At 36.3% G+C, this 24,868-nt stretch overlaps 1 protein-coding gene and 1 long non-coding RNA gene across 11 annotated transcripts in view; one reads left to right on the top strand and one right to left on the bottom strand.

Annotated features, from left to right (window-relative positions):
• Nucleotides 1–24,868, bottom strand: part of LOC306990083 (cadherin-18) — a 267,205-nt gene that overhangs the window by 62,750 nt on the left and 179,587 nt on the right. For 8 of the 9 annotated variants that reach the window (XM_079596387.1, XM_079596385.1, XM_079596383.1 and 5 more), the window contains one exon: nt 14,664–15,339. In XM_079596387.1, coding sequence (XP_079452513.1) covers nt 14,664–14,912 — 249 coding nt within the window. In that variant the 5' untranslated portion in view covers nt 14,913–15,339. Of the gene's footprint in view, nt 1–14,663; nt 15,340–19,696; nt 19,775–24,868 lie in introns of all 9 variants that reach the window. The other variant, XM_079596382.1, reaches the window with a different exon arrangement.
• On the top strand, nt 3,294–6,883 carry LOC306990085. 2 transcript variants are annotated; one of them, XR_013795812.1, is made up of 6 exons: nt 3,294–3,502; nt 4,327–4,397; nt 4,554–4,747; nt 4,898–4,993; nt 5,125–5,216; nt 5,833–6,883. It is a non-coding gene; the product is annotated as an uncharacterized lncRNA (long non-coding RNA). The 2 variants fall into 2 exon arrangements; XR_013795813.1 differs by having other exon boundaries at nt 4,516–4,747; nt 5,833–6,882.

The following is a 24,868-nucleotide window of genomic DNA, read 5'->3' on the forward strand; positions in this document are numbered from 1 at the left end:
AAGCCAGCAATCAGATTAAATGGGATAATTTTTCATATTGACTTTACAGATTGTGTAACTTTAATTGTGAGAACTTTTGAGACTTTTACAAACTTCCTGGCAAACATTTTGAGACACTTTCTTTTCTTTTCCATTCAGCCTTCATTTAATGTCAGAGAAAGAATTGAAAAATTAAAGACGTTTAAAGGGGTGGTTGATTGCGATTTCACTTTTTTTATTTTAAATAGTGTGTAATGTTGCTGTTGGTGCATGAACAGTATCTGCAAAGTTGCTGCGCTGGAAGTTCAACATAAGCAGAGATATCGTCTTTTAAAAATCAGGAAGTTTAATGCCTACAAAAACGACTGGAATGGGACTACAACGAGATACTTCCCGGGTTTTATACGTAGCTAACCCATACATTTACATCAACCCTCCCTCCGGAATATGCAAAAAATGGGGCGTGGCCATATTTCTGCGGCGTTGTGGAAGAGGAAGAATTATAGTGGAGAGCTGTAGCCATGCCGTCGAAAGTGTGTTATTCTCACCCAGCTGTCATGTCTTCGGTGTTCGGGCTTCCTATGGACGCTTTAGTTCGTCAACAATGGCTACAATTTCTGTTTTATTATGTTCCTGAATATTACAATCGTAGCTCTCTGTGCTGCGCATTTTACGGAAGACAGCTTCCAGAATCCCCACGAATTCAATGCCGGATTAAACAAGAAACTGTTTCTAAAACATGAAGCAGTTCCAACTTTAAACGCAGAGGCAGCCGTTGTTGGGCCACAACCTGTAAGTAAGACTTAATAATTTTAAATGTATTTGCATGTATAATTTCAGACGTAATGTTTTAGTTTTATCAGGGACGTAAACAAATGCCAGCGCTCCCGTTATAGCCACTTAATTATGCTATTTCGTGTGTCTATGACAAACGCGTACAAACATTTTGAACCTGCAATTTGTAATTATGTACTAATTTTGTAAATGTATTTTCCATGTATACTTTATGAAGTAATTTTTCGATTTGATCAAGAACGTAAACCAATGCCAAAGCTGTTTGTTTATAGTAGCCAGTTAGTTCGATGCCATTTTGTGTGTAAGACAAACGTGTAAAGTAAAAAAATATATATATGTAATCGCAACAGCAAACTTCAACTGCGGTATTACTCAGTCATTTATTCAGTTATATTAAATGTTTAATCAGGAGAAACCCGTATCTCAAAAGCTAACAAGTGTCAGCAGTGGCATTTTCAAGTAACAGCGTATCGAAATTATTATATAATAATAGTAGAATAGAATAATAAAAAAAATGTACCATTCAGAAACGTTTTGTAAGAGCCGGGTTTGGGGAGGTTCTGCTTGACTCTTCATTGCCGCTTTCTGGGTCTGACTCTGGCTCAAACTGTACGGTAGTATTGAAACCATTATTTACATTTGACCGGAGCACATGCAACTTTCGCCCGTAAAGGTGATGGGCGTGAAGTTTCCGGAGAACGTGCACTGCCAGTTTAGCCAATTACAACGCACCGGCCCAACTAACCAATCTGAGCCCATGCCTGTTTCTGAGGGAGTGGTTTCATAGAATCAGGAAGTCAACCGGTCGTTCAAATGACAGAGGAGAAAGCGGCTTACAATAAAGGTCAAATTTATGAAAAATAAGGCTTAAAAAAAAAAAAAAAAAACGAAGACATGTTATATTGCACCCCATAAATACAATCATGCAAAGAAAAAAAGCAGTAAACCACCCCTTTAAGGGAGAAATTCCTAAGGGAGAAATTGACTTTGCTGTAGAGATGATATATTATCTTTATACCGGTAAATATATATTTGCATCACAGAGCTGTTGAATGCTAGATTCTGATTGGTTGACAAACGTTCTAAGGTGTGCAATTATTTTCAGGGAAACGCACGGCTAAAGTAGTTCCAGCCAAGTCTTGACCGCATTACAGATTCATATCACTTCACCAAATGACATTCGCTAATGTATATAGCAAATAAATATAGTAAACAATAGGATAAAAACTACAAAAAAAAGTAAAATAGTTTAGCAACTTAAAAGCTACATGACGTTTCTTAGGTGACGAGGTGCAGATAAACGTAGTTGTTATTAGTAGATGCTGGTGTCGAAACCTGTTGAGTGTTGGTAATTACCACACGCTTAATCTCTCTCTCTCAAAACATTATTACAAGCTTACCGTTTTGAATCGAGCTATGGCAAGATAGTTTTGAACACTGGCTGGTTATGTACTTGCTCAAAAAATTTTTTGGGATCATTTAACCCCAAAAAAGTTACAGACTGGAGCTTTAAAATGATCTCTCAAACAAACTGTAATGAACATTTTAGATAAAACTTCATAAGAGAAGGCTAAAGTTTAGCCTTGAACACTTTAGCTTCCCCATCCTGCGCTACTCAAAGTGGAAACGGTTCCTTGACTCTGCCATTGGACCATCCATATATAACCATATGAATAAAACATTCAAACACCTTTTGTATCAGAACATGTCAAGACCTGTAACGCTGACAGAGCAGAACAGACACACTTGAGGCTGGAGGGTTTTTTGGACACATTATGTTGAAATATACTCAAAGCATTTATATAAACCTAGTAAAAACCCTTCAGAGGCTAAAAGTCAGGCACCAGAGGCCAAATACAAATATTTGCCATCTTTCTTCAGCTATCTGCTTGAGTTACACTGGACTTTTCAATATGCATATTTTTCTTTACTTGTAAGCCATATTTTGGTTATAAATGTATTATTAAGGAGTAAGTGTAAGATTACATGTTAATATGAGAGATTGTACGATCCACATGGACCCAAAAAACACAACTTTAGTGTGAGGCTCTCCAGAACTTTTTGTGTGTTGTTGCAAAAAATGTTTCGCAGCACGACTTCCAGTTTGCCAGGAAAAATAAAGTTGTCTGAGTGTCTGGAGTCAGTTGAGGCTGGACATAATGAGTTTTCTACTCATTCCTCAGAGTGAACTCATTTTGATAAAAGATCATTGTTAAGGGAAATCTTAAAAATGCTGTGTATAAAATAGATAAGACTGCAGATTTTGTCCTTACAGAAAATAAATATTTTTGGATGTGCACTGTAAAATCCAATAGCTTTCCTGACTCACTTATACTTAGTAAACTTTACTCAGTAATATAAAATACATACTTCTTACTAGGTTTTGTTGAGTTAAAGGCAATTGCAGCGTGAAAATAACAAGTTACTCAATCATTTGAGTGACGCTTACTTGAAATAAGCAAGTAGCAACAAAGAATGCAATCACGTTACTAAACCATTAAGAGGCAGCAGTGAAATAAAGAATGCCTAATGTGCAGAAAAAACAAAGAAGAAGAAGTGGCACTTGTGAGAGCATGCGTAATAGATTCTGTGCGCATTTTCGGGTGTGAGCATGTGCTCAGTAGAAGCTACCAACGTTCAATTTCCTCGCAACAACAGTGGTGCCTGTCGGACTGTGCTGACGCATTTGCTGGAAATGTACCGATTTCATTGCTTGTGGAATATTAAGGTAAGTTTTCAATCAAGTTATGTTTTATTTGTGTGTGAATTTGTGTTTCTGTCTGCTGCCTCAACATTAGCTAACATTTGTTAAACATTAGCAAAATAACAGCCAGAGCACATGTTTGGTGCAATCTTGGTTTCACCTAAAAAATCTTATTTTAACTGAAAGTGAAAATTTAAATGTAGCTACAGCAAATTTTGTGTTTTCCCCGAGTTGACACAGTGGATGTATATTGGTCGAATGTTGGGTATTAACAACACAGAAATTTGAGCAGCAGTGCATTTCTAGGTTGATACAATGCCAACTTAAATTTTTATTTTCATGAAGATATTTAATAAAAAAATACATTTCTAATAACTTTACAAAACTTTCAAGCAATTATTTTTCATTATGACAATAATTAATTCTACATTTACAATCAACTGCCAGGTGTTAGCTTTCAAATGAGATCATACTTGTGCTTTTAGTACAAAGGGTTAATGAACTGTAATGAAGTTAGTAAAAAAACAACACTTTCTTTCAAATAAGTACTATTATTTTTTAAGTAAATGTGGTTGCTGTTCTGTAATTATACTTAAGTGAGGATTGTTTATACTCTTAATTTTTTTAAATTATTTAAACTCAATCTGAATCTTCAAATATTAATATAAGAGGATATATATATATATATATATATATATATATATATATATATACTTTTTATATTTATATTGGAAAACAAGCATTATTCTGTAATGCTTGTAAATTATTCACATGTGTCTTTAATCTACAAATCTCATCACTGTAAGTGGAGCTTTGTTTTTTACTAAGACATTCTTTGTCCTTTACAGAAGTGCTTGTGGCGACTGGCTTGAGGACTCTTCACAGCTGCTTTGTCAGTGTTGGTCTCAATACACTGGAGGTGAGATAACAGTAGACAACATTTTGGAGGATATATATATATATAAACACATGCACATTAGATGACCGAAGACTTACAACTTGCACCTAAAATTTCCACTTAAAATAATTTTTTGCAGATGCAGTGGACCTGTAAGCAGTGTATTTTTTTCTACAGACAAAAGAGGAATGAAGATAGACTAGAGGCTGAAAGAAAGCTCCTGGTTGAAGAAATGAAAAAACGGAACCTCAGTGAAACTGTCATTGGATCTAAGATGGACCAGACCTTCCCACTGCGGAGACAGGAGATTGTGGAGGCTGAACTTGTAGTGAAAACCCTGGAGCGCTGGCCAGCCCTATTTACAGAGACAAGTACGTATTGATATTGCTATGCTTTTTTGTTTGTTTTCTCCTATGACAAAGTGTGTATTTAGGTTTTAGGACTGGTAACCAAAGGTTTTCCAAAATTTCCACTCTGGCTCAAGCCAGTCTACTCACTTACATTTTTTCTGTGTCTTGTAGGTGTTTGCTGAGTTCAACCGGATAGCTACGACAAACTTGGAGAATGACTTTGTTGGAGAGAAACTGGCTGAAATTGTGCAGCAAATTAATTCAAGGGTCAGTAAACTACAGACGTGTTAGTCTGTGCTGTTCTCTGCACTGTTAAGCAAACATGGTTTCACCTTTTTCATATACACTTAATGTTTGTATTGTAACTCTTGAACTTTATTTGTTCTATCCACTTCTAGAAACCAGATGTGACAGCAGTGCGTACCCTTGTTCTCCAAGCATCTCTGTTCTTCTTGGTGATGACCCCTGTAACTTCTACAACACCTCCTTTGTAAGTTCTCACATCTTAAAGGAGCTCATACTGTATGTCACTGTGTGTTCAGAACAGAGATGGGCTGCATGCTGTGACAGTTCAAGGGATACTCCACTTTAAAATGAAAATTCTGTCATCATATACTCACCCTCATGTTGTTTCAAACCTTGTATGAATTTCTTTCTTCTGCTGAACAGACAGTTTCTGGTCTCATTGACTTCCATAGTATATATTTTTTCCTACTATGGAAGTCAATGAGACCAGAAACTGTCTGGTTAAGCTGATATTCTTCTAAATATCGTCCTATCTGTTCAGCAGAAGAAATAAATTCATACAGGTTTGAAACAACATGAGGGTGAGTATATGATGACAGAATTTTCATTTTATAGTGGAGTATCCCTTGAACGGTCACAGCATGCAGCACACAGAGTGATATACAGTATCTGAATAAATTGTATATTGGGACAGACATCAGAGCTTAATTTCCTTCATGTTCTTAAGCTGGGTGTAAAGTGAAAACTTAAATAAAAATAGGCTGGAGGGAAGTGTTGGCAGGACAGATGACTTGATGACAATTGATAATGCCTATCAACATTTACTTGTTGTAATGTTGTTTTTCGTTGGTTGTATACAGGATTCTGACAGTAATGAGGCCTGGGCCCAGGTATCTGTTGGGTTGCTGACTGTCATCAGTGAAGATGCGCCTCTCTCTCCAAATCATCTCCATCTCGACTTAGTGTCTACTGCCATCATTCTTGAAGGAGGTATTGTAATGGACATTCTCCAGAACCTACCTCAAGCACTTTGCCTCTTGTTTGGGCTATGCGCTACACTTGGACTACCCTAAAGCTATGAAAAACACATTCAACGAGTGATGCTTGGCCTGGGACAGAACAAACTTGACACAGTGGATGTTTTTCCACAAATGACAATGTTGTGTACTGTATATTACTGGGAGATTATTGAAAAACAATTTTGGTACCGTTGTATATGTGCAGATAGGCAAACATTCCGCTGTCCGTTCCGTTGTTCACACCCCTGGGTGTTGCTTTCACTCTGTACTTTGAAGAATGTTTTTATTTTTATATTTTATGGCAGTGTAATAAGCGTGTGTGCGCATTCTAGTTCTGTAAGAAGACATATTCTGGGGTTGGCGCTAATACCTTGACATTGATAATTTTAGTATGAATTTTGTCTTTAAGTGGTACTGATCACTTATAGTAATGACTAATATTTTAATCTCTTCGAAACCAATTAGTATCTCTATCAGCTGTCTAAAGTACAGATTTGACTGTTTTCCCAGTACACATCTCTGTACTGGATACACTCATAAAAACAAGTATATTTCTCAAAAATTAATATTAATACATATAATCCGGTTAAAAAAAGTGAACTTATCAGCCAAGTCAAGAACTCAAAATTGTGAAATCCTGTGCCAAAATTTGATTGATTGAAATAACAAGGTTTATCTGGACAAATAAGATGATAAAATACAATCAGAATAAAATTAAAAATGTCAAGGTAATGTATACTTTATCAGATTCAAAAGGTTTTAAGACTTTGATTTTAACATTGGAAATTAAATACCAATGGTTAATGTTCAAAGAATAAACCTGTTTTTCAACTATAATGTGGTTGTGTGTTAAATATTTCTATTTTATGATACTTTATACTTATTCTCTGGTACATTTGTGACAAGTGTATAGTGAGTTCGCAGAACAGAGTTAACATATAGGTGAGCATTTGGTGTTTGAGAATATCTTCAGAATAACAATGTCAATTGATTACTGTAAAATTAATGTTTGAAGTACTTCATTTACAGAAGTAACAGTTACTTCGGTTTGCATGGTTTTAACAAGTAAATCAGAATCGCTTTAAGTAAAGTTCACATGGCATTACTTAGTTGTTTGAAATAGTAATTCTTAGTAGACTATACTAAGTCAGGAGTACATCGCACACATTTATTTTAGTAACTTAAACTCAAGAGTAAGTTTACCATACTAAACAAGGATTTGTTAATACAACACGCAATACCGATTCCACTGTACTTAGTTTTTTAAGTGCAATCGGTTTGCATGCTTTTTTTGAGTAAGCGGAACTAATCAGATTTTACAGTGTGTAATTTGTCTCCGACTGCAAAATCTTTCTAAAATAGTGGCCGTGGGAGCAACTCCAGTTTTCCCTACAATCAGGGAAAAAATAAATGCAGTTGTCACTCATAATGTATGTGGTCAGCATATCTATATACATACAGGTCAAGTTAAAGGAGTCAAAAGTACCAGTATCTGGAAATCAATAAATAATTAAAAACAACAACAACAACTATATCAGTCTTTTCACAATAAACCAACTGAATTTGCATATAATATGCACACATTTGCATACTATACGGATATGTATGTAGAGCTCTGAGTTGAGTTACTGCAAGACTGACTTACTCTAAACTCCAGACACTCCAGAATTAGACGATCTCTCAAGACACTAATCCAGTTTAACATTTTGGTGCCTACTAAAGAATCACAAGATTAAAAATGCAAGATTATGAGAGGGATTTTTGTTTGTACAGCTAAAGAGAGGATCACAGGATTGTCTGAGTCTCCCTGTCTCCTCTTCCTCTTGGGTAATGTATGAGCGTCACATAGACCAAGCCTGAAGTTTTTCAAGGACCCTTCTGTAAGAAGAGCCTGACAGGAGCCAGAACTGCACCGTTTCCCTTTCAAGGTCTGACAATATATAAAGCTGCACCGCCTTGAATATTCCATCACCTGCACAAACATTATATATCATATATGTTACACATGTGTCTTCATGTGGAGGATGAGGAATAACAGTCTCCCAATGTCGAGGATGAACGCACAGGGATGAGTTACGACCACAGCCAAGGACCTTGTAAGACTTTTAGATGATGCATGCTGTGTTTTCTAACTCATGCTTGGTTAAGTCAAAAGAGTCAAAAAAAGTACCTGTACTTAATATTTAAGTTAAAAATATATATATTTTGTTTAAACAAACAATACCAGTCTTTTCACAGTATACTGACTAAATGTGGTACCTGGATGCAGCATATTAAATGAATAACAAGTGCAACAGTTATTAATACTTTATTTTGATATGCATTTATTTACATAACTATTTAAATAATACATAATTAACATTTAATGTCAATATGAATATTTGTATTATTTATACATATACATATGCATAATAGTTTATAAATGAACTAACATTTTTATATTAAAATGTTATTTTTTATATTATGTGTAGCATATATTCATGATGAAATCCTGTTTCTGCCTCAGATGTAAAAATGAAAAGGTAATTTTGAAATAGTACAAATTAAGAAATAGTAACATTGTGATAAACATTTATTTAATTCACATACATTCTTTTAAATAATTAATTTACATGATCTAATATTTCATGTCAACATTGATATTCATACTGATATGCATACACATTAATATTTTTGTATTATATTAATCAATATACAGCATCCAGAATTAATATATTAATATTTATCTATAATTTGTTTTATTATGTTTTATATGTATCATATTTATGTAATCCCTTTTCTGACATCAATTTTTAAAAAATGATTGCAAAATAAATGTAAAAAAAGAAACACAAGCTGCATCCAAAATTACATATCGTCCTCCTATATACAGTAGTAGGCGAAAAACAGTATGTGACTCATAAAGAGTAGGCAAAAGTGAAGTCCCTGGATGACCCATTACTTCCGGCGAGATTCTGAAGTGCGCATACGATGGACACTTTACTATTCCATGAGCCAACGGGAGAGGATTTGTGAATGACAGAGAATCGACTCAGCTGATGCCGGTAGGTCACATGACAATGACAATATGGCGAATGTAGCATGTCCAGATTACAGTCATACTACACACATTCATGTATAGAATGTACTTTTTAGCATAAGTAATAACTTCTTCAAAATAAGTACTAACTCTAGAGAGTATGCAATTTCGGATGCAGCGACAGTCTCAATGTGAGATACACTATTATGAGAAATAGACACAATTGTGAGATATGAAATAAGATATGGCCTTCAATTCATATTTGAGTTCACTGTACCAGCGAAAAATGGTGTTGAAAATTATGAAAATGCACTGGTATTTGCATCAACTACAGAAATTTGGGTAATTCAACTGTAATGAGTTGTTTACATTCATTACAAAATTGCTTCATGGAACGCTGATGAGGTGATTACTCTAATCATATGGTACTTTGACCCCTAAAGGGACAGCTTTTCCAGTCCCTTTTATCCATCTTTGAGGATAAAGATGCAACTAGTGAGGCACTCAACCACATGAATGCAAGAAAATAAAGAGCAGTAGGAAGCCAGGGTCTATCATATCAGTTTGTCATACCTCACGGGAACCTTTCCTGTTCTAATGCAAGCGTCTGCAAGTTTTAATTAAGCAAAGACTCAAAATAAACACACACACACACACAAACGGAGGGGCTGAAGGATTAATTGTCTAGAGTCTTTGCCGATCTAATTAAGGGTCATTTCGCATCATGGCCATATTTTACCAGCCCCTGTGATAGAGGCGGTAATTAAATATGAGGGAGTTAGCCGCACTAACGATCTTGGGACCTTGCCTTTTGCATGCGCATGTCAAATTAAATCCCTCATAACAGCTTGCTCTTAATGGCATTTTATCGTTGCGGATTAGCATATTCTGTTGACGCTGTAAACCTTGTTCAATTTTTGTAAACTGTTTGAGCACGAAGCACAGCGGTGGCCAGAGGGCTTGGGGGTCTCTTAATCCAACCTGCCGTAGTGAACTAACCAATCAGAGCTCTTCAGAAGCAGTCGGGCGGATATGCTAATAAAGGAAGACAAAAAGTAATTATTATTTCATGCAATTAGCAACCTGATAAAGCTCTATTTTGAAGTAATGCAATTTTAAATTAATACCATCTGCTTAATAGCCATGTAGCACTCCAGTTACAATGTAAGGCCACAGTAAAATAAAGTCTAGTCCTCTATGTGGATTTAAAGAGGACCTGTTATACTTTTCAATTTTTTTTTACTTTCTTTAGTGTGTAATGTTGCTGTTTAGGCATGAAAAAGATCTGCAAAGGTACAAAGCACAAAGTCACTCCAAAATGAGTTATTCTCTATATCAGTGTCGCGGTTTCAGAATTCCCTGAAACGCCTCCATCGTAGTCTTAAGTTTTCTTCCAGGAATATGAACCTGTCACAATATCCCTCAAGGCATGTGCAAAAAAAGGGGCATAGCATGGTTGAGTTGTGTTTGTAGAGTGTTGAAACTCACAGTCATTGTAAGGGACGTGACATAATTTCCAAAACACGCTCAAAGCGGTTGACCAATCACAACACACTGGTCCAGCTGACGAATCAGAGCACATTATGCTTTTTGGATGGTGTAAAATGCATATGTAAAATGTAAAATATGAGAAAAATAATGTGGTTTTTGACCATTCAAGCATGAAAACCTATTCTAGACCTAAAAAATCAAGACTTTGAAAAAGGGCATGGCCTCTTTAAAGTTCACTCAAGCATTTCAACACCACACTAATATTGCCATTTTATCAGTATGAACAGACAAAATATATGTGTACTCAAGATGAAAGCTCAGAAATGCGCATATCATTATCTTATGCATTCAATTTGCCTGTCATGGTTAAAGCTAAAACATGAAGATGTAAATGTATAAACCATTTTTTTCCTCATTTTATTGTCATAAAAAGGCATTTTTGTACCTCTAGATTTTCTCTCACAGAGGCAATTTTCCATTGCTGCCTTCAAGTCCTCCTGGGGAGTTTGTACTTATGAGCTCAGAAGTCAGAATTATGCTGAGATTTGCATTCTAATTTTGCTTGGATGGTTTTGGGACTAATTTATGCTTTATATGTATTTTATGCTTCTTATAAATTATTCACAGAAAATGATGGCAAATTAGTGTCACCTCATAAAACAGCTAAATTAAGTATTTTATGCCATTTTATCACTATTCTTCAGCAACGGGTAAATGAAAAAAACTGTGTACAAACTACTGTAAATATATAGCTAACAATTACAATTACAACTTACAATCAAAAACAACTTGATTTAATAATTCAATGTAAATTCAAATTGTAAATGTGAATGACAATTCACAAAGTACTTTGTTTAATGAAAGCAACACATTAATTGGATATATTTAATTATATAACAGTAGATGTGTTAGCAGTTACAACCAGTAAACCACATAATACTGGTTTAAGCTGTTAAAAAAAAAATTAAATATATATTTTTTGGCAGATTTCAAATCGCATACTTCCTGTGGTATTCGGGCAACTGCGGGCATGTGAATGCTAACGGATATCTTTCTCCAGGTATGATAAACACGCTCATTTCTAATGTATTGGTGTCTTTCCTGACCGCTCACCTCATAAATACAGTACAATCATTCCAACATGATTTGAAGGCAGCAAGTAATAATGTCTGTCTCTGTTTCTATCTTTCTCTGTCTGCACGTCTGTCTCTTTTCCCTGCATTGCCCTATGCTTGAGTACCCTGAATACTGATCAACCGCCACACATTTACATATTTCTGAAGATAAGAGAAACCAAACGCTACACAGACAACTTAACCAGCTTCCTACGGCCTCATTGTACAACGCTTCAGCAGAGAGACGTAAAGCACATGGACATGACCTGCTGAATCAATCTCCGCTTCAGAAAGAGAGAGAGACGATACACAAAGAGAATAAAAGGAGGACACTGGGATGGAGCTTTGCCCCCTGCTAACAGTCTCACAGTACCCATTAAACAACGTTTATTGAATCAATTTACGATGCGTAATGCAGTTTTTGAGTACTGGGGAGCTCAAGGACAGTGCCAATGTGTCTTTCATTGAGCTTCTACTGTTATGTGAATAGGTTCTGGCGATACTGAATATCTGTTCATAGCTGACAAATAGATTCCAAAATAAAATGTATACTGTATTTGTATAAGGGAAGGTGAGCTGCACGATGAATCAATAAAATATTGATCTCGATTCAAACACCCACGTGATCTCATTCCTAAATGACAATGATTACGCTTTGTATATTAAACCTTTAACAAGTACGATCACAGTGAACATTTAGACATGCATTGGTGCTGCCGCTGAGCCAGAGAGAGCAGTTGTCATGTATATTATGAAACACACAGTATTGTTATTTCTGTTACAAATATTCATATTATTATCACTGAAGTAAAAGTTATGGGATGCAAGTTTATAGTTTGAATATCAACACAGATATCTACGATAGAGATCAAAATAGAGTAAATCACCTTTTGAAAGTAACATGGTACTTCAAATAATGGTTGTATTGATTACATCATTCCACCAGTAGGTGGCGACTATTTACTGTAAAAAAAAATATTTGTCATTGAATCATTCATTCAAGAGATTCGTTCAAAACTGCTGATTCATCTTGTAATGAAACAAGTGAAGTGTTTATGAGTGAGTCATTGAATCATTCATTCAACCCGTTTTTTTCTTCCAGTCAGACATTGAAATAAACATTTCAAATAGACTGAACTTTTTTTTAGAACCTCTATTAAATTGCATGCTATTTTTTAGTTGTCTGTTCAGAATTGTGGGTGAATCGCAATCTCTTTTTTTAAACAGAAAAATCATGATTCTCAATTTATCAAGAAGCGTGTAGCTTTAATATCTTGCATTCGTTTTTTTTCTCTTTTCTTTTTCACTAGTGCATTTCAATAGTTCTGTATACACAATAATATAATGTCAAATAGTATAAGTTAATGTATAGTATAAGTAATGTAGAAATGTAAATAGACCCCAATCAGATAAAGTGTGTATATATATATATACATCATGAAAATACACTGCAGGACAATTTTTTATTAAATTGTTAGAACAATAAAATAAAATAAAAACATTATTTTTCATGGCCAAATTTATGAAAATACTGAAATATATGTGGACAGTAAATGCAGAGTTTCCAATATTTTCCAAGTCTAATAATTCAATTGACATGTTGGATGGAAATGTTAGTAACACACTAATAATACAGACCAATGCTTTTTATATTCATGTTTCACTTACAATGAAAACAAAGACGTTATTTGAAAATTACATTTTGTCATCTTAAGAAGAATGCATCCTTGTCCGCATCATCCGCATAAAGATCTCGAAGTATGAAAATAAAATAATGAAATAAAGTAGCCTAGACCATTCATCTAATAAAATACACTCAAATGTGGTCACTGCAAAAGTTTCCATGCTCATTCCAGACTGACTTGCTAATGCAAATAGATTCATGGCCCTATTTGCTATTTGGCACAGGCACAAAATTCATGTTTCACAAGATCGACAAGCCCATGAGGCAAACACAGGAGAACCGGCATGACTTCTAGCTAAAATGATGAAGGCTGTCAAATCTCAAACACAAACCAATAAGTCAAGCTGCAGTTCTGAGCTGCTGTTTTGCTGTACTAAGCTAACTCCATGCAAAGATGTTATCGATCAAGGCCAGCGGGTACAGACAAGTGATGGAATAAGGTCAGGAAAAGAGCAAAAGGTCACTTGCTTGATTTACAAATTTATGTTGTTCATGAGGGTCTAAAATGTTTCAACATTATCTTAGGCTTTTTATATCCCTGTTAAAAATGACACCAATAACAACAAGAACAATGTATCTACTTGGTCTTAAAGCCAGCCAAAATGGTCAGGCTAGTCTATTTGGTTTCCTATATGGTTCTACAGGATTGTTAGACAGCTCAGCACAGCTGTCCAGGCTAGGAAAACTAACCACCTCAATTCAGCTAAGACCACCAAACCCCCTTAGGCTGGTTTCAAATCAAAATAGAGTCTTTTTGACTTGTTTATTAGATTTGAGGTCATCTACAGTATATGGTAGAGTACTCCTGAAGTTAAACAAAATACCTTTTAGCAGATTTACTCATTAAAGTCCTTCCCTTCCAGGAGAACAAATAACTCCGCTGAAGAAAAAGCTGGATCAAGTTGGTCTCTCAACCTGGCCAAGCTGGTGTTTAGCTGGTTGGTCAGCTGGTCTCCCAGCCTGACCATCTGAAGAAGTGGCCAAAACCCCTCTAAAACCTGCCTGCTAAACCAGCTTAGGCTTGTTTTAGCTGGGGGTTTTTTTTATCCTGCACTCAAATTTGTGGTCCAATAGCAAGCAGCAAATCATTATTCATGGCTGTGACGTAACCTAAAGACTATAATATGTTAAAAACAACACAGGAAAGTAAACTGCACAAATTCTCTTCTCTCTGATTAATTCCATTAAAATAAAAACTAAATAAATAAATATGAGATGAACTTATACTAGCTAAGACAAAGTATATATATCCAGCAGGGATGGATAGGAATCAAAAACTTTGATCTTACATGCTGAATGCATAAAGTTATGTGGGTTGTAACAACTACAAAATAAGGGAATTTTCAGAAGAAAATATGCTTACCTTTCCTACATATTGTGCATCTGGACCAATGTGTTCTTCTAAGACAAAGAATTGGTTCCATATCCACCCCCGCTTGGGCCGATGGTGGACCTCTGTTTCCCCGTCCTTAGTCTGGTTGTGGTTGCGAGTTGCATTGTGGCTCCTGGAAATGACTTTGGCCGGGGCGAAATGGCTCGCCTCATAACCCCTCTCCAGAAAACACAGGCACAAAAGTACAGGACACAAACAAGAGCTCGGGTTCACCTTCATGACTGCGAACAGGAGCGAAATTCCTAATATTCCGAAATGATTCCAAAAACTACAGCGAAACTCCCAAAGTTCTGCAATATTCCAAATACGCAGTGATATTCCACAAATGGTATATTCCAAAGGGTATAGATGGTTTCCAAACCCCCCTCCTCCTCCACCTCCTCGTCCTCCACCACCACCAACCAGCAGCCACCTCTATTCCTTATTCCCCCCCTCTGATGGTCGTTTGAGGGGCTTGATTTAATCAGACGTCGGACCGGAGGTCCAGAAAGCTTGAATGAGGTCCATATTTCAGTCGTTCATCTTCGAAAGGCAGTCGAAATGCATTTACATCATGGACTCTAGAGCACTCGAGGAAGAAAGCAGACGCCTTCAAGCCAGGATGTAACAAACTTGTAAGATGACAGCAACGGCCATGTTGAATCTCCTGTAAAAAGATGAGATGAAAGAGCAATTTTAATATTTTATATTGTTGCATGATACCACGAGAAAAGCAACATCTCAAAAGACATTTAATTATGAGTACAGCATCAGTACATGGCATTTCAAGAGAAAGTGTTTGGCTGCATCCCACATTGCATTCTATATATAGGCGAAAAACAGTACGTGACAAAATAAGTATTCGCGAATTCATAGCATTCATCAAAAGTGGGCAAAAAGTACCCGCGAATGACCTACATCATCCGGCGAGATTCGGAAGTGCGCATACGATGGACACTTTACTATCCCATGATGAATGAATGACATGAATGACAGTGAAGCTACACAACTGATGCCGGAAGGTCACATGATAATGACAACATGGCGAATGTCCGAAATTCATTTATGCTACACATATTCATAATAAATATAACATCATTTTTAGCAGTCGCAAAGTAATTACTTCCCTTGATAATGATAATAACAATATTCAATTACGGTAGCTATTTAGTCATATTTTCAGAAAACTTCGGTTCAATGTGGCTCCATTATGCCACCCAATATGTTAATCATTGGAAATTTGGTTACTTTATTTTAAGGTGTCCTTGTTACAGTGTAATTACACTTAAGTTCTAAAGTGATATTGATTAACATATGTAAGTGCAAGTGCATTGTAAAATAAAGTGTTACCAAATATGTTAATTTACACAAGTAAAATGGCAATTTACACTGATGGTAAAGGAAAGTTTCCCCAAAAACCAACAGTTTGTCATCATTAACTTGGACATACTTTCATCCCATTTCATCTTTTATGAAATATTTCTCAATAACAGAGTAAGACCAACATGAGTGTGAGTAAATGAAGACAGATTTTTCATTCCGGGGTGAAAAATTCCATTAAAAGAAGTAATTTATGAAATTTCCTTACAGAGAACCAAAACAACAGACGCTTGGCACAGTAAGTCCATCACTAATTAACTCCAAGTTATAATCAATATTTTGCTGTTTAACAAGGCTTGGCATAATATAGTACTTTTGGATTCAGTCATATGCAGTGACTGCAATGCAGACAGAACACGTTCACAGTGCAGTCAAATATAGTTTCTCATCCTATATTATCAGAATATAGATAAGTTAATATGAAGATGTAAAAGCATATCTAATGTAAAATGAATACCTCTCAGAAAGATTGCACTTGGGTAACATGAAATACTAATTTTCAAGTGTTCTTGGTGATATAAGGGGTTGCTAAACCAGACAAGCATAAGACACTTTAGTCATGCTTTGGTAATAAACAGAAGACAAACATTTAATCATAAAATGTGAGAGATCATAGTGGAGTTGCGAACGGCATATTTAGTTTAATGAATGCAGAAATGCTAATCCCTTTCTATGCAGTAACAGCACTCTCATCAAGGTTTAAAAGGTCAAGAATATAATAAAATATAATTAAATGCGAGAAATCTAGAGGATTCTGCATTAGCCAATTACCACAAAGAAATTCTGACTTGCTGCAATGCAATCTGACTAAAGTCCCAACAGTCTTAATGATTTGCAACAATGCCATCCCAAAAGAACATTTCAATGAAAACTGCTCAATAGTTCTTAGTGTGAAGGGCATTTTAATAATCAGAAGAACCTTTATACACAATAAAGAACCTTCTGTGGAATGGAAAGGTTCTATGGATGTCACAGGTTCTTCGTGTAACCACAGATGCCAATATTGTTGTCTTTAAAGTGTATGTATGTACATAACACGCAAACTGAATGGAGAGAGACCAAATTCTCCACAGCTGATTTAATGACATTCAAAAATAGCAATACAAGCTCAAATTGAACTATAAACCTGTATGTTTAATTCTGGTTCAGCTAAAGAACAAACTTCATAAGACTTTCTGTTGTGTGTAAGTGCCTTAACTAATATAAAGTACACATTCTGTACACGCATCAACTGATATTCTCATGGAATGGGCTGTATCTACAGTAAATAGAGTTTTAATAGAAACCCAATGTGTATGCATTCAACAGTTTGCAAAAGTTTCCAGCTAATTTTAGGATGACAGAACATCCAACAACTAAGTAACCACTATATCCTGAGCATGCATGAGACTAAAACTCAACGAATGCCTCTAAAAGCATTTGGAAGCCTACAAATCTAATACTGTCATGGGTGTCAAATCCTTTAAATGGTAAACAGTGGAAATCCCCTTAAAAATGTACATGGATTAAAAATATGTTCTGGAATCTTGGATAATCCTCATGTTTGAGCAAGCTCTTCAGTCGGGAAATAATGCAGCTCGCATTTAGTCACTGGTGACACCTATAAAAAGAGCTGGTTGTTAAATCAAGACTTCCATCTTCTAAAAGGGATTCAAATTGGGTATCTTAGTACACAAAAAAAAGGTGTGCATCCTGATCTTTCAGGAATGACTTCCCTCAATAATACAGTCAGCATTGTCAGTCAAAAAATGTGACTAACCTAACTGTGTATGGACTATTCCTTCAGTGTCACTCAATCAATCAGCTGGATAACAAATAGTTAAGATAGAGTTCAACAAAACAAGTGTACACGTGTATGTACAGTCAGTGCAGTGGTTCTCAAAGTGTGGGGTTACTGGAGGAGACTCTGAACACAACATAACACAATATTTAGTGAATAATGACTCGCATTTAGATCTGGCCTTACACAAAGCTATAGTATGGCTTTATACGACTTAGAAAATAGCACACAAGTTGCATTGGACTATTCTTATTGCCTTTTTTTAGAGATTATGCTCATCTCAACAATCAATAGCCATCCATCTCCTTTTGTGGACTATCCCTTCGGTTTAACTCCAACACACGTCAAAGAATCGGCATACCAACGTAACGCCCAATATGACAACTGAAGCCTAAATCCTCTTACTTAAAAGTGCCAATCACTATTTTTCATCAGTAAAAACATGATTATAGCTATAGCAGCTAGATTTATGACACCACTGCTTCTTACTGAAACACAATCTTGACAAATAGATTTGGAGATTTCTGTCTTTCCCCATTCAAGTGGAAGCTGCACTTGTTAACTTGCACTGTATGCTTATTAACCACCTAAAAAAGCGTCCCAGAGGTGTTCCCAAGATGGCCCCGAGTGAACCGACGCGGCCGGGCATTATCCTGTGGACTGGATTTGATAAGGTGTGTTTGAGATTTAAATTGCTCCGGTGTGTGTGTGTGTGTGTGCCGGCACCTCCTGAGTTGCTCTTCAATCAGAGCGCTGATGTAATGATTGTATTCCTGATTATAATTAAAACACCCTTTCCACCCACCACCCCCTTTTCTTTTCCTCTCAGTCCATTGGTTACGGCTCACAGCTGTGTTCAATCAATGGCAGCTGGTCTCCAGTAGTGAGGCATTCATACAGCAGTGGGGACTTTCTCTACCGTCTGATCAGAGAGCAGCAGGATAGGCATTTCAAGTCATAATGGTTTAGATTACACAATCAGTATTGGGTTCTGTTCCTAAATCTGCATTATTTTTTATCAGTAAAGTGAAATATCAGCAGTGTTTAGAACAGTTTCTCAAAAGAACAGTAGACAAATAAGTCATTATTCATATTGGACTAGTTTTCCTTTAAGAGGTCAAGACAATTAGTTCACATGGTACTATACGGTTATCCGGACCACACGATGGCCTACCCCTAACCCCGCCCCTAAACCTACCCGTCACTGGGGTTAAGACCAATCACACGATGGCCTACCCCTAACCCCGCCCCTAAACATACCCGTCACTGGGGTTAAGACCAATCATACGATGGCCTACCCCTAACCCCGCCCCTAAACATACCCGTCACTGGGGTTAAGACCAATCACACGATGGCCTACCCCTAACCCCGCCCCTAAACATACCCGTCACTGGGGTTAAGACCAATCAGGGATGACTATATGGACTATACGGGACTAAAAGACACACGTGTGGTCTGGATAACCGTATAGTCCCATTCACATTTATTGGTAACTGTTTCTTGAGCAGCAAATCAGCATATTAGAATGATTTCTGATGGATCATGTGACACTGGAGACTGGAGTAATGATGCTGAAAATTCAGCTTTGCCATTACAGGAATAAATTACATTTTAAAATATATGCAAATAGAAAACGGCTATTTTAAATTGTGTAAACACATAGGGGTCATTTGGGAAACCAGTCCGAACTGTGCTTAAGACAATAACATGTATGTGAGAACATTTACAAAGAGAAGGAAGACAGATAAGAACAAGAAAGACCAAAAAGTACTGCGAGTCGATAACATTAGAGCAGAGAAATGAGATGGAGAGAAAGAGAAAGAGAATGAGGCATTGTGTTGCCTGGAGCGAGTATTTTCATGACCTGCTGTGATTTCTCAGTCTGGGCCCTCTGCTGATATCAAACTACAGAAGGAGAGATCGGTGTAGAGGGTCAAACTACCTACGGCAGAAGAGAGAAAGACTAATGATAACCGCTGTTACAACACATCGTCAGACAGATGGAAGAGTAATCGGGCTAACAGTGAAGCTGACCAATTACTATAGCCATAGATTATATATTATTATATAATGCAATTTACACTTCTTAATTGATTAATGCTTCTTTAATATTGGGTCTGCTTATAAATGGCACCATTTGGTGGGTCTCTTGACCCAACAGCACTCAACTACTCCACTAAAAAACTGTGCTTACAACCAGAAACTTATTCTCAAGTGAAAAATGTGCAGCATTTATGCTTAACAGTTGATTATTAATAAAATAAATTATTCAAATATTTAAACATTTTATGTTTATATATATATATATATATATATATATATATATATATATATATATATAAAATAGAAATATGTATTAGCCTACTAATATATATATAAAATAAATCACATTAAATTCTTAACATTCAATTAGTCACATAAGTTGTCAAACATTTAATTTCTAAATAAATTTGCCATTAAAACGTTTATACATTAAGTCTAGCTGTTGGTTTATGTTTTAGAAGCTGTCCATATGTTGATATATTACATTTCATCTTTGTCTATCAAATTATACACAAATGTGTTTACTGCATGAATACCTGTAAATGTAAGTGAGATCACAGTCAAAACACGAGTGTGAGACGTTTGTACACAGAATAAACATTTAATTTACAATACGGTAACAGCTTCAAGTAACATGACTGGAAGAGGCTTTTGGAGAGGTGAGAAAGGTATCATTAACGACAAGTTTAGCTTTCTGTGTTCCTCTCTGTGTTTTTCTGCAAACTAATGTATGTACGCTGACTGCCAAACTCTCCCAGCTTACATCATGAAATATACATAAAAGTTCAGAAAGATCAGACGCTCACCAATGTAAGCGCACACACACACACACACACGCACACACGCACGCACGCACACGATACAACCGGAGTTACATTGTGAACAAATCTCTCCATCACCTCATGAATATTCATTCAGCCAATTTTCACCATCTTTTGGCAGCTGAAGGTGAGAAGGCCACTTAGACATTGTGTTTTCTGGCTGCCTCAGTTGCAATGTCAGAAATATATCGCACGGCACCTGCAGGACATGACACTTTTGATTTCTGAGGGCGGTTAAAAGTGAGAAGAGATCTTGCTTCCGATTATTCATGATGCCGTGCAGCAGCGGGCAGCGTTCTTTCTTTTGGACATGTGTTCTGCCCTCACACAGAGATGCCGGCTGGATGATCAGTCAATTACATGTGAAGACACTGCTAACACTCACAGGTGAGATATCCTTTTTGTCTGGATGGCAACGAGATCACAGAGAGCAACTGGAGACATGGGATACTGTTTATCAGATGAGAAAACAACAAATTAATCCAAACTTGAAAAAAAGTGAAAATAGAAACCAGAATAATCTCAAATAAAGGAGAAAAAATACATGCCAAAATAAAATGTAATTACATAAAGAAAAAATAATAAAGAAAATAAAGAGTAATCTCACATGAAATAAAAATTTAAATAGACATGGCCAGTTATTTGAAATGAAATGACATGAACTACCATCTTTCTTCTGTTCATCGGAGCTTATTACTTGACCCCATCTCACTTATAGTTTTTCCTCTTCTCATTGGATCATTGATCCAGAGCAAAGTGACAGCTTTCTTGTTCTGTTCTTCTGGCGTGTCTGCAGCCATTTTAGAAGACAACACGAAGCCACGAAAGCCAGCGTAAGCGACATTCTCTGCACGGGTTTAGTGGCCTAAATCACTCCTGCATCCCATCTGCCGCACGCTTGATGAAGAGATTGAGAGGGAGGGGAAGGAGAGAGAGGAAAGGAGGGAGGGAGGGGATTCTCCTGTCTTTCTCATCACAGAAGGAGGACACTGCCTCTGAGACAGTATCCATCTGCTACACTCTGCAGAGAGCCATTTTCACTCTGACAGTCTATTTACCTTTAAAACTCTCTTCATCTCTCTCTCTGTTTCTCTCTCTCCTCGTCTTATTCCCTTGCTGCATTGCAGCACACGTTGAGTTATGGTTTCACTGATATCATGTAGCAACAAAAAGCTCTTAACTGTGCGGTGCTGCCCAGCACAAGTCCTACAGTGTGTTGGGATGGGCGGAAACTCGACTGGTTGCACATTTCTACCGCTGAACAGAATACTGTACGATTTATCTCATACCTGTCCATGTGCAGGACTGCTCAACAACATTTACACATTAGAGCGATTAAGAAACAATGTGAAAATACAGAGCGGCGTGTGACCCAAACAAGTCAAGACGAGGAAGAACTACGCACTAATCATTGAATGCTATTGTATATTCATGTGGCAAATTGTGGAGTTGCAATGCATACATATTTAGTGGTGTGCAATTACAGGTTTGTCTGAAGATGAAATTACTGTTTACAAACACAGTCTCAGTGGCTATACTTCCTGATTATTCAGATTAACGTGCCGTTTAAAATGAGCTGAAAAATAAAAGAAAAAAAGATAACTTTTACAAAAGATCGGTATGGATTTGGGCTTCTTTACGTTTTAATCACATTGGTTGATTATAATAATGTATTAGTAAATGTTGAAATGAACATAAAAAAGATTAATAAATGATTTACCAGTATTTTCAATAGTTAGTTCATGTTAACTAATGTAATTAACTAATGTTAATACTGTAAAGTGTTACCGACCAATTTTATTGTAATACATTTTGTTTGATAAATTTGGATGTCGTATTTCAAATACGCACACTAAAAAAATAAAACTATTAATAAAAAAAGATTCAATTCACCTTGTTAATTTTTTATTAATCATTTTACATTATTACTCATGTTCTTATAGTTTTTTCAATTTACATATATATATATATATATATATATATATATATATATATATATATATATATATATATATATATATATATACACATATACCGGTATATATATATATATATATATATATATATATATATATATATATAATGTATATATAAACACGCACACACACACACACACACGCATAGTGTATACAGTGTGTGTGTATATATATATATATATATATATAAAAACAAAAAAATGTGTGCATTAACATGCAACATTCATAATTGTGTGTGATAACATAACATACATAAAAGAGGTGTAATGGTGCAATGCTTTATGAATATATTAATGGTTGTTTCAGAACCACTTGGAGCCTGTAATGCATTATAAAAGTATTCATAATACCCTTTTTATAATGCCACTGTGTGTAGTCGCAGGTGTGCATTTATTAGCATTTTAAAATGGCTTTAAAGATGGCTGACACAATGATAAGTATAAGGCATAATGAATGCATTCCAATGAATTAATAAAACCTATATCCTGCAATTATACAGGTTTTTGATGATCTAATGTGTATGCAGGTAGAATCCCCACCATCGGAAAGCTTCATCTATAAAAGTTGCATGCAGTGAACTCTGCCCAAAAGCTTAGACAAGCAGACACGCTCCATGTGAACAATATTGAAAGAGCGAGAAATAGAGTTATCACATAAAGAAAAATCCACGGCACAACCTTATAAATTAACGTGTGAATGTTGATTTCAGTATCCTACCGGTTTCCATCCGAATGACATCGTTCTTTTGCGCATGTAGGCAGTTCAGGACCAAAACCAGTTTACATATCTGATATCGGCCACATTTAAAAGATAATGTTAAACACCCAAACAAAATTTGAGCAATAATCCAGATTTGAGCATTGAGGCCTGCAGTGTGAACGTAGCCTATGGCGCCTGTTCTAACTTCTTCTCCCTCTCCTCCCCTCACATAACATCTCTCATATCATTCCCTATGTGTGATTCGTTCTTGTTCTCAGATCTGTGAGACTGAATTAGCACCTGACTCTCTCTCTCATCTGTGTTTTAATACACACAGAGCTCTCCCTGCTGGGCTCTGAGGTCTTTAACTGCATTTTGGTTGCTAGGAAACAGAAAAGCATCATAAGAGTGGTACCTCTATATGCATATATTCACACAAAATGCAAGATGAGATACAGTGAATTATGCCTAAATACAGTATGCAATATAATGGAAAAGGGTCTAACACACAGTACCCTGGAGGGGTTCATTTTGCGATAATGACCGAATGACTGTCCCACTTATTACATGGCTATTTACCGATGCATGGTAAAAACCAGCTAGCGCTCAACCTACTTGTTATAGCTTTTCATGAAAAACATGAAAACACCTCTGGGCTGCTTAGCAAACAATTGAACACGTCTTTATCAGTAATACCCTTTCTTCCACGCTACAAATGCTCATGCATCACTACTTGTTGGTCGGGCCTAGACTCATGATTCGCCACTGATGATCAGCATATTAAAATAATAAATGATACATAAATGGAAAGATGGAGAAAGAGAGAACAAAGGCTGAAGCTGAAAAGGAAGCCCTGGGGATCCATGCAGAAAGATACAAAATAGTATTAAGTCATGATGTCTCTTAACCGCTATTTAAAACACAGCCCGTTTAAACCGAGAACTAACAGACACACAAATTCAAACAGTTTCAAGCGCGTATGCTCCTGATTTAGCTCTATATACTGTATACGCTGTGCTTTTTATAACCTTTAGATCTTTTCAACATCAAGTTGCATCATTCTCTCCGTAAGCAAGTAAAATAACTTATTAATGCACACAAAAATGTTTCCCTAGGTGACCCTCGAGAGGCTGTGGGGAATCTCTGCAGGGCACCGGCGCCATTGGGGATGGAAACAGCGTCTCTCGTTTTTCAGCACAAAGAGCTCCCCGGTGCCCACAGGTGATGACTTTCTGTCCCTGATTTCCTGCTATGTGTCAGATGTGATGTAGAAATAGCCTGTGAGCTGTTCGATTCCTCATGCTTCTGCCCTTTGCAATCGTAATGATTCACACACGATTAGATGGACACTGCGAGGTTGGATGGCAAAAGTCAAATGGCCATAAACAGGAACAACACTATTGATTATGACAAGCGTCCGAGAACCCCTAATGTTACATCATGACAAGCGATAATGCATGATCAATGGCTCTCAATGGCGCTCTGGGTTATGAAACT

The sequence above is a fragment of the Phoxinus phoxinus genome, assembly GCF_949152265.1.
Source record: "Phoxinus phoxinus genome assembly, chromosome: 21".
Lineage (NCBI taxonomy): Eukaryota > Metazoa > Chordata > Actinopteri > Cypriniformes > Leuciscidae > Phoxinus > Phoxinus phoxinus.